Raw genomic sequence first — 9918 nt, 5'->3', positions numbered from 1 at the left:
CCGCGGGTCACAGCTAGTATGTTTTAATCTGAGCAAATGAAGGTGACTCTTATGGGCGATTAAGCATCATTCATCGTGGGCGTAACCAAGGGGAATGTGTTTTGAGTGTTCACACCACCTCAATTAAAAATAAAATATTCATCCTACTAATATCATAAACACGAAAGTTTGTAAGTATGGATGGGTGGATGGATATATGGATGTTTGTTACTCTTTCTTGCGAAACCCTATCGTATCTGTATGAAATTCGCTAGGTAGAGAGATAGATCATTATAATTCAATATAATTAATATATTTCAAATAAATCAATACAATTCAAATGAATCGTACACCACTACGTTCATCTCTTCAAGACAAATTTCGTAGGTACCCTCTAGCTCTGAAGCAACTTAGTACCTAGTATTCATCATGATTAGTATTAATAGTTTACGATAAGAATGTGATTCAAGTTAGAATAGGAATGCCTTACAAGGCTTAAATATTTTAGTAAATTCTAAGACGAATTAGTAATTATAATAAACAAAGTTAAGAAATAAACTTGAATAAAATTAACCCTCCTTCAAGTAAAAGATTTAATTAATTATATATGTTTATTAATTTAATTACATTCTAGATTGTCGGCCAAGTTGTGTGGACTACTAAAAAATGAGTTTTTGAATGTAGGTACATATTTAGGAAGTAATTGATAATTATTATATAGTACTGTTCTATAGATTTTTTTTAGGATCGCCCAAATGTATTTATTAAAAGAAAGTTGTGTTATTTGCACAACTTCTCAAGTGTGTGTTGTATGTTGATGTTTTTTTCTTGGATAAAAATAACTTTTAGGAATTTGAAAAGAGACTGTAGTCATAATTATATAATTTAATGTTGTTGATTTGACAGACACCTTGTTTAGTTATGTTAAACATCATAGTCAGAAGTTATAAAACTGGCTATAAATTATGAGTTTTGTAGTCATTGTATATGAGTATATTCAATCAATAGGAAATCGCATAAATAACAATTAGTTGTGTAAATTATAATTAATATTTATTTAGATAATGGATGCTAATATATCACATAATATGATCTTTTCATTGCATGCCTTTAGGTTCTCTGCACATGAATATGGAATTTACATGAAGGCATAGTTTGAACTTCGGCTGTCACCACACTGTTAATACAAAGATTTGCAAGTCCACCCCTTATAAGTCCACATGTATAAGCCACATACTGAAAAATAAAGTGTTATATAAGATACTTGTATTTTCTTAAGAATCAATATATGATAATAATATAAAATTATATATAATAATAATAGATATAAAACTATTATTATCAATTATTTTAAATTTGTGTTGTGTGTTGCTTCTATTTTATTTCAAACAAAAATTTACAATAATTGTCTTACTCTTGGAGCAAATTCCAAGTATTGGTGACCATTGGAAAAGTTTGTTAAAAATCGGAATGCATTATCTTGTAGCACATATACACCCTGGTGATTTGTGCGTAAATTATCTATCTGCTTTTTGTATATGCATGTCCAAAAATCTGTGCATATGAATTTCATAGTATCTAGTTCATCCTTGAATCTTGGCCATTCTCTTGTTAATCGTTCCATTATTTTATAACCAGCCGCAAAACCTATATACTCCACTACTGATAGATCAGTTTCCTACAAGAAAATATTCATATTATGTAAAGAAAAATTCATGACGCGTGTAAAATTAAGCTTTGTCTACAATATACTACCTTATTAGTATTATCTTTGTTTTTTTCAAGTGCATAATTTATTATTTCTGAATGCAATAACTCAAAAACAATATCATCTGCCATTGTATTATTTAGAATCTGCAATCAAAACTAAAATGTGTAAGTGATTTAGAATGCACAAAAATATTTTATATAAATTTAAATTTTTAATATTTTTTCCAAAAAAATATTGAGATACTCATTGCTTTTGACAACAATTAATTGTCAATGTTGTCACTTGTCAGTGTGCTATCATTATTTTAGACTCATGATATATAAAACTAGGGATTTCAGCGGTTTATCACAAATTACCCAATTCTTACTTCAAAACAATAACTTTTGGGTTACAATGTAGTTTTACAAACGTATAATTAAATATATGTATTAGATGCTTGCATTATATACATATTTTCTTATAAAAGCAAGCAGAGCATAGTTAAGTCCTAAAATCGATACTCAAAAGTACATCTGCCTTTCCCTATGGCAGTAATATCAATGAATACAAATTTACAGGATAATAACATTATTAGTATGGATTAAAGCTGGTAGATAAGTAGAGGTACCTATTATGCACAATTTTTGCAATAAGATTTTAATTGAAGACGTAGGTAAGCACAAAAATACAGTGTCGCAGTTTCAAAAGTTTTATTATAACTCCATAGCAATATTAATTTTCTTGTTGCTTGAATGTTCTTTTAAAGGACCTTTACAAGTGATTAGTTTAATTTTTTTCACATTGCATGCAGGTAATAAATTTAATAAGAATGTAGTAGAATTCTTCATACCTAGCTGACCCAAAGAAATAAACAAATTAACTTTTCAGCTTTACAATGTATATAGATTTACAATGATAAAAAATGACAAAAATGTGTGTAATTATCTGCACATAATTTAAAAGACGAGTATTGCGTTAATGTACTTCAACACTACCATTATCAGATATTTTTTTAGGATTGGTAGCACTTGTATTTGGTGGGAAGTGAATGTGATAGAGATGGCAATCATTATGTACGTATTATGTCATAAGTGCAAATACATTGGCTGGAAGCTCCTTCGTGGTGTAAAATTGTTTAGATATATATTTCAAATATGGCGGATTTGGATTGTGTAGTGTTTAATAGTGAACGATTTTCTAGGAGAATTGGTATGTTTTCCTGAATATATACAGGATTTTTGTCAAGACTTCCGTTTTGTGACTAATTGTGGGAATTGTTTTGATAAATTAACTATATATTGCATTAAATTGGTTTCCGAAATATAAATGGATGTAAATAACATATCCGAAATAAAAGATGGCGAACCGACGCGATCTCTGGTTTTGATAGAAGCGCCCTCTATTATAAGCATAACGAAACCTAAATCGGACGGTAACGTCAAAAAAAAGAGACGTCGCGGAAAAACAAAGCGGCAAATAATGAAACCGTATCTGAAAATTTCTTGGCAGGAAAGAAGAAAAAATGAAGTCCGAAGTAATTGTAAAAGAAATAAGCGATATCGTAAAATTGTCTTGGCTAAAACCCAGGCACCTTTTAATAATAACCAGTTTCTAATGGAAATCCACAAACCAGAACCAGAAAATAATTTTAATATCTTCAGAACACCATCCGCTCGTACTCGTGACTCCAGTTTTAGCGTTGATTCTGAAGAAAATTACTTTTTTTCTTTACCAGAAGATGAAGAAGAATATTTAACCAAGGAGTTCTCTAGTGTATATGAAGATGCACAGTGTGAAAGATTGTCAAATATGTCCAAAAATGAACTGATTGAAGAATATCTTCTTTTGGAAGCAAAGTATGATACTCTTCTAAAAAGGACTGAGCGTTACAAATCAAAGGATAATGAAGATGATAAGACTTCTATCATTCCAGACAAAGAAATGCTTTCTGAAAAAAATACCCTGCCTGAGAAGGATGCCCCTGTAGGATCACTTTTACCAGCAGAAGATCAGTCAATGTCTGATATCTTGCAGCGTTTGAAGCAACAAGAAGAGAGAATTAATGAGCTTGAACAAACTAATGAGAAGTTAAAAGCTGAAAATGAACATTACCAGCACCAGGCCCAAAATAGCAGTGAGGATTCAGAAAGTGATAGTTCATCTAGTTCAGATAGTTGCAGTAGTTCCAGCTGTGATTCAAGTCCAGAGCATGATGCCGATGATACAATTAATAATGATATAGAACCAGCAATACATATGAATGGAGATGATGATTCTGACAATGTTCACTGTGAACAGCCACTTGTGAATGGATTTCACAAACCTACAGAATAGTAGTATTTAGTCTATTCTTGACACATAAATCCCATTTCAAATTAGCTTGTCAGATTCTAATCTGATTATAATCATAAACATAATATAAGTATCCTTTTTATGTAATTGAGCACAATATTAATCTGATCTTGTGTCTTTAGAATGATTCACATGATCTTTTTAAACTTCACAATTTAATAATAAGCTAACAATTATAATAGGCCCTTAAATGTTAACTCTTTCAATTCATTTATTTTTTTATCAAAAAGTTCTGTTAAAATCTTTTAGAAAGATGATTTGTACTATGAAATTTGGTAGTGTAAACTGTAAGAATGTAATTGTGAGATCTCATTAGATTTAGTTGACATTCTGTGATGTCTGTTTTAATTTATATGATATAAGCCACATTAAATGTCATTGCTAGAAAAAACATCAGTTATAAAGCATTTCACCAATTATTGTGAAGATATTCTTGATGTATTAATATAACAAACAATTCCAAATATGGATCTCACTCTTATATTTGTGCAGTGTGCTATTGTGTAAATAGGTATAGCTGATAATAATATATGTTTGTATAAATATTGTTGCTATTATTTGTATTAAGTTTATATGATACCAAAATTATAATTTTAGGCAGTTAAACATTCTAATAGGGGTAGTATTTGCATATATTGGTAGGATGATGAGCACAATATTATTGACATAAGAAAAGGAATCATTGATACTGTATACATGCATTGGTATTTGTTCTGGAATAACATTCTTATTAAACTATATTGTCTTGCTACAATAACTAGATATATGTCTATTGTATTACATTATTTAAAATGCTTATAAACTACTCAATACGAATAGAAATAGATTTTAATAAAGATAAATAAACTGATTTTGTTGTTTGACTTATTAAATATCTATCATTGTTTTTCTATTTCATTGACAAAGTGATAAATTATGCTGTTCCTATATACTGGCAGCTGACCCAATAAACCTATTTGAACAGATTGAAAATTTTTTTCTTAAATCCCGAAAATAACAAACATATCAAAAAGAAATAATGATACTAGTTAAAACTGTTTATTGGTGATAGTGACCAAAGAAAATCGGAATTCGTTTTTACTCAATACGATACCAATAGGCCATACCTATGTCTAGTGTGTATGCACTAGACATGCATGTGGCTCCTTGAGTAGACTGAATCAAGGTGAAATAATATGAGCTTTTCTCAGTTGATCATTGTTTTAATAAATACACATTATTTAGTTACATCATTTGCTGCGGTAATATAGTATGATTTAACTAGATAATTCCTTATCATATTTAAATTTTATCTTCAAAAATGATTAGTTTTTATTCCTAAACTTTATTCAACTTTTAATTTTACTCTTTTCTTTTGACTTTTGATGCAGGTGCATGAGGATTAGTGCCCTTGTAAAATTGTTTCAATAAAAGCATAGCTTCATCTCCTTTGTTGTGTTCAGTTAGTTTGAAACCATTCTCATAAATTTCACCTACATTGAGAACTGTTTTTCCGCCAAATCGGTCATTGGCACAACCATATATCACTTCTTTAACTTGTAATTTTTTTAACGCAGCTGCACACATTATACAAGGTTCTACAGTAACATAAACAACTATTTGCTCGAACATTAAGCTACTTTGAATATCATTTTGTTTACAATAATTTATAACCTTATCTATACAGTTTATTTCGGCATGTCTAGTAGGATTTCGCGTTTCATTTACAGTATTTCTAGATTCTGCAATAATTTCTCCATTTCGTGTAAATACGCATCCCACTGGAACCTCTTTTGCTTCCAAAGCTTCTCTTCCTAAATTAAGAGCTTGTACCATAAAGTCTACCATCATAACATTACATAAATAGATATTTATTGTTTTACACCTACTTCCAATTAATTATAATTCTTCGACTTCTTCTCAGGTCTTGATTAAAAATATAGCTAATAATTGAATAAATTGGATATTATGGTTTACGGAATATTGACTGATTCAAAAGTCAAAATGACCAAATTATAATAACTGAAATTCAATGTTTTTACTTCTTTTATATGATTTTATGGCTTGGTTACGAGACCTTTAATCCAAAATTCAATGTCACACGTCAAAAGTAGTGCCGCCAAAAACACTATCAGGGACATAGATTATTCACTTATATACTGGTAATCAGGGAATTATCCCAAATCGGAAATTATTATGCTGAAACAATAAAATATAAATAAATTTTAAGTGACAAATGCGGCACTGGCGGCGCTAAAATAAAGTTGCCAACTCCACACAGAGTAAGGGAAATGAGAAGAGTTACAAAAAACTACACTACTACTTGAGTATAGATATATTTATTTTTTTATTTTATGGAAGAGTATCGAAAAGATAGAGAACAATTATACTCTATATATATTATGTTCAGAGGTTTTCTGTGAGTTGTTAAGCACTACCTACATAAGCAGCCCTTCGGCCCTACCCTTAATTCAAATGGTTGTATGAGGTATGAATTGTCTCGACACTTTTATTTGAACATTTCAACGTTTAAGTCACAGTAATACTCGTGACTTACTTCTACCTCTATCATTCCTACTATACAGCATACTTTCTTTTAATGGGTACTCTGATGTCAACCCATGACTGACTAGTCAAATACCTTTATATGAGTGTACAATGTATGAGCCAAATTTAATTCCTATTTTTGCTGTGGGACTTCTTGCCAGACTTGCCAGTTACCACTACGTGATATATTAATTACTCTGTGGTTGCCACTTTAACACAGAGTAAGTAATATATTGTACCAAACAATGAAACAAAGCTTGTAAACAAATGGAGTAACGAGTTCTTAATCTGTGAAACAAAACATTTAATTAAAGTTTATTTTAAATAAATGATAATATTATTGTTACGATAAATACCTGCCTAGTGGCTACTGGATAATCTACATAACAAACATAGCATAAGAAGCCCGTTGCAAACTTCCTCGATAAATTAGTATTTTTTTAATTTTAAATATGAATCCTTTATGAATGAATCCGGATATTTAACAAAATATTCTGATTAATATAATAAATATATACCTATTATTATTTATGGGCAGGGAACAATTTAACGATGGAAACTAAAGTAGTATCGGCATTTTTTACGGTACAAGAAGAGAAAGAAATATCTGACGATTTTATTAAGATAATTGAGAATTACAATGAGTCACTCGATAATTTTAAGTTACCTGCAACTATTAAACACGTATACAATCCTACTCTCTATGCCGAATACCCTTTCAAATTATATGTAAGGAAATATTGTAATACTAAGAAGAAAATAATGTTCTTCGGTATGAATCCGGGCCCCTGGGGAATGTCTCAAACTGGAGTGTGTATATTTCAATTTTAATTCAAAAATAGTGATATGTTTAAGTTAGACATTAACATGTAATACTTGTATATGTGTTGAACCTAGGTTCCATTTGGAGAGGTATCATCTGTCCGTGACTGGCTGGGTATTGAAGGACCTGTGCAAAAACCTTTTAACGAAAATGAAGCGCGTCCTATCAATGGCTTTAAATGTACCAGAACTGAGGTGGTCACAGCTGTTATTGTTCTAGATATATATTTAAATTTATGCAGACTCCAGCATGTCAAAATTATTTGCTTAATTTATTATAATTCTTTTTTTTAATATTTACTAATGTCTCTTTTCACTATTTTTATAGATTAGTGGCAAAAGATTTTGGGGATTATTTAACAAGTTATGTGCCATTCCAGAAAACTTTTTTAAAACTAGTTTTGTGTATAACTATATCAATCAACAATGGTTGAATAGCAAAGGATGTAATATAACACCAGCAGACTTTAAAGTAAGTGAAGCGTTTATCTCTTAATCCTTTTTGAATCAATGGGCAATTCATTTGTAGAGCCTTCACTCCTCTGCAAATGTTTATGCGCAGTGCTGGTGGCTTACTATCAGGCAATCCACCATCTCCTTTACCAAATTTTAAATGTATGATGGAATTATATTATAATGTAATATTTTTGATTGTGTAAATGTCTGGTTTTTCTGCTTGCTTCTTTTTTCAGGTGTCTGATATGGAACCTCTGTACAGTATGGGAGACCGTGTTTTGGCTGATGTGTTAAGATTGTATGAGGTTGAAACTATTGTTGCTATTGGAAGATTTTGTCTAACTAGAGCCCAAAAGACTATTGGTCAATATGCACTTCAAAATGTCAAGGTGTGTAATCATTTTTTAGTAATAATTTGATTTTATTTTATTTATTTATTTAAATAAGTCTACCTAGACTAGTCTAACTGGAGCCCATAAGACTATTGGTCAATATGCACTTCAAAATGTCAAGGGTGTGTAATCTGTTTTTAGTAATAATTTGATTTAGTATTTAAATTTAATTATTTTTATGTAAATTCATAAAACCATAAAAAGAAAATGAAATTTTTAATTAAAACCTGCAACCTGTGGTATATATTATCATTTACATATATTTTCATTTTCTTTAACTGACTGAATGATTACAGGTTGTATATTTGATGCATCCAAGCCCACGCGTCGTTAACAATGGAAATTGGGAGCAACGAGCTATAGAATGCTTAAAAAGTCATGATCTTTTAAAATATTACACAAGAGACAATATCACATGAACAACATTACACTTTCTAATATATGTTTTTAAATTTATTGATGGTGTTAAGAAATGCCAACATAACACTTTGTTCATAATTATCAAAAAGCAAAATTAAAATATAAATATTGCCATCTATATTTTTTTTAAACAATGTTGATGTGCCTTTACCTGGTAAGCAATAATTGTGCAAGTTATCGCAGCATTGATCGGTAACCCTCTGTTTTATGTTAATGTAATAGCACCGTATGAGTATAATGTGGACACATTATACAGAAGCAGTGGTGGCTCAGTGGTGAGAACCTCGGACATCAAAATTGATAAGTCGGGGTTCGAGACCGGGCGAGCGTGCAGGAAATAAATTGATTTTTCAATTTATCTGCAAATGTGGATAACATCACCATTCACCACTGCTTAAAACGGTCAAGGAAAACATCGTGAGGAAACCGGCATGTCCAAGAATCAAAAGTTCGACGACATGCGACATTTGCCAACCCGCACTTGGCCAGCGTGGCGGATTATGGCTGAACCCTCATAGGAGACCTGTGTCCCAGCAGTGGGAACATGTATGGGCTGATGATGATGATTATGATTATACTTATACAGTTTAAACTTTGTCATATCGATTATCGAATGCCCTTTTCACAATGTTTCACATCAAAGTCTGCCCGGAAAAAATGCGTTAAATTCAATTTGAAGCGTTAAGACTCACAAAGTTACAAGTCGTTACGATTACAGATTACACTCTTGCGGGATAGATTCACGAGATTGTTTCTATCGGTGCCGGTGTTTTACAGTGAGATACATTTTTATTATTTAATTATATTTTAATTCAATTACCCATAATATGTAAAGCAGATTGTCGTTAAGTTTTATGCCCTTAAAAATCTTTGTTCAATATTGTATCTTTTCACTATGATGATTGATTAAATTCTAGTATGTATTATGTATAGATGTGGTATAATAATGTATAATAAACCATCTGTGGATAGAGGACGTGTGGTGTTTTCATAAATATGTTTTATATAAGAAAAAGCCCCTCGATTTTCGAAACATTGAACAGTTTCGAAAATTTTATAGAATCACATCTTTTGCTGCTCTTATTATAAGTAATGAAAATAATAACAATAATAATAAAAATTTTAGTCATCTTAAAAATTTTGCCACTCAAAATTTGCCGCCTTATTCCCGAGCCTCACGGGCTAAATCCGCTACTGATTACTGCGCCTTTTTATTTGACACGCTTATATCAACTTAACTTATATTAGCTTAATAAGATTCGATTTTGACCCACAACAACA

At 30.6% G+C, this 9918-nt stretch overlaps 4 protein-coding genes across 5 annotated transcripts in view; 2 read left to right on the top strand and 2 right to left on the bottom strand.

Moving 5' to 3' along the window:
• The window catches only part of LOC119828864 (protein HEXIM1), a 6898-nt gene extending 2027 nt beyond the window's left edge, over nt 1-4871 (top strand). Inside the window, exon 2 of one of the 2 annotated variants that reach the window (XM_038351155.1) lies at nt 3747-4871. In XM_038351155.1, coding sequence (XP_038207083.1) covers nt 3747-4003 — 257 coding nt within the window. In that variant the 3' untranslated portion in view covers nt 4004-4871. The remainder of the gene's footprint in view (nt 1-3746) is intronic. The other variant, XM_038351156.1, reaches the window with a different exon arrangement.
• LOC119828866 (trafficking protein particle complex subunit 6b-like) lies at nt 1012-1879 on the bottom strand. The gene is made up of 3 exons (XM_038351158.1): nt 1735-1879; nt 1394-1657; nt 1012-1215 (listed from the first exon to the last, which is right to left on the bottom strand). Exons 1-3 carry the CDS (start codon nt 1816-1818, stop codon nt 1090-1092), a joined length of 474 nt encoding a protein of 157 aa, XP_038207086.1. The 5' UTR covers nt 1819-1879; the 3' UTR covers nt 1012-1089.
• A 336-nt stretch (nt 4872-5207) lies between the features above and the next one.
• On the bottom strand, nt 5208-6263 carry LOC119828865 (tRNA-specific adenosine deaminase 2). The gene has a single exon (XM_038351157.1). It carries the CDS (start codon nt 5849-5851, stop codon nt 5363-5365), a length of 489 nt encoding a protein of 162 aa, XP_038207085.1. The 5' UTR covers nt 5852-6263; the 3' UTR covers nt 5208-5362.
• A 499-nt stretch (nt 6264-6762) lies between these two features.
• LOC119828506 (single-strand selective monofunctional uracil DNA glycosylase) lies at nt 6763-8967 on the top strand. Its single transcript, XM_038350673.1, has 5 exons — nt 6763-7357; nt 7445-7564; nt 7698-7841; nt 8062-8214; nt 8514-8967. The coding sequence occupies exons 1-5, from the start codon at nt 7100-7102 to the stop codon at nt 8634-8636; spliced, it is 798 nt and encodes a 265-aa protein (XP_038206601.1). The 5' UTR covers nt 6763-7099; the 3' UTR covers nt 8637-8967.
• Nucleotides 8968-9918: the final 951 nt, after the last annotated feature.

This window comes from Zerene cesonia, chromosome 8, assembly GCF_012273895.1.
Source record: "Zerene cesonia ecotype Mississippi chromosome 8, Zerene_cesonia_1.1, whole genome shotgun sequence".
NCBI classification, from domain to species: domain Eukaryota; kingdom Metazoa; phylum Arthropoda; class Insecta; order Lepidoptera; family Pieridae; genus Zerene; species Zerene cesonia.
Note: the sequence above shows the minus strand (reverse complement) of the source record. Positions and strands in the feature narration are given on the sequence as shown.

What these genes read in the sequence shown, in the direction of transcription:
- LOC119828506 (XM_038350673.1), top strand. Translation starts at nt 7,100, where the DNA reads ATGGAAACTAAAGTAGTATCGGCATTTTTTACGGTACAAGAAGAGAAA. An exon ending in GGGGAATGTCTCAAACTGGA is followed by an intron (nt 7,358 to 7,444) that starts GTGTGTATATTT and finishes TGTTGAACCTAG; the next exon opens with GTTCCATTTGGAGAGGTATC. An exon ending in TAACACCAGCAGACTTTAAA is followed by an intron (nt 7,842 to 8,061) that starts GTAAGTGAAGCG and finishes TTCTTTTTTCAG; the next exon opens with GTGTCTGATATGGAACCTCT.
- LOC119828866 (XM_038351158.1), bottom strand. Translation starts at nt 1,818, where the DNA reads ATGGCAGATGATATTGTTTTTGAGTTATTGCATTCAGAAATAATAAAT. An exon ending in ACAAAGATAATACTAATAAG is followed by an intron (nt 1,658 to 1,734) that starts GTAGTATATTGT and finishes ATTTTCTTGTAG; the next exon opens with GAAACTGATCTATCAGTAGT. An exon ending in ACTTGGAATTTGCTCCAAGA is followed by an intron (nt 1,216 to 1,393) that starts GTAAGACAATTA and finishes TTTATTTTTCAG; the next exon opens with TATGTGGCTTATACATGTGG.
- LOC119828865 (XM_038351157.1), bottom strand. Translation starts at nt 5,851, where the DNA reads ATGATGGTAGACTTTATGGTACAAGCTCTTAATTTAGGAAGAGAAGCT.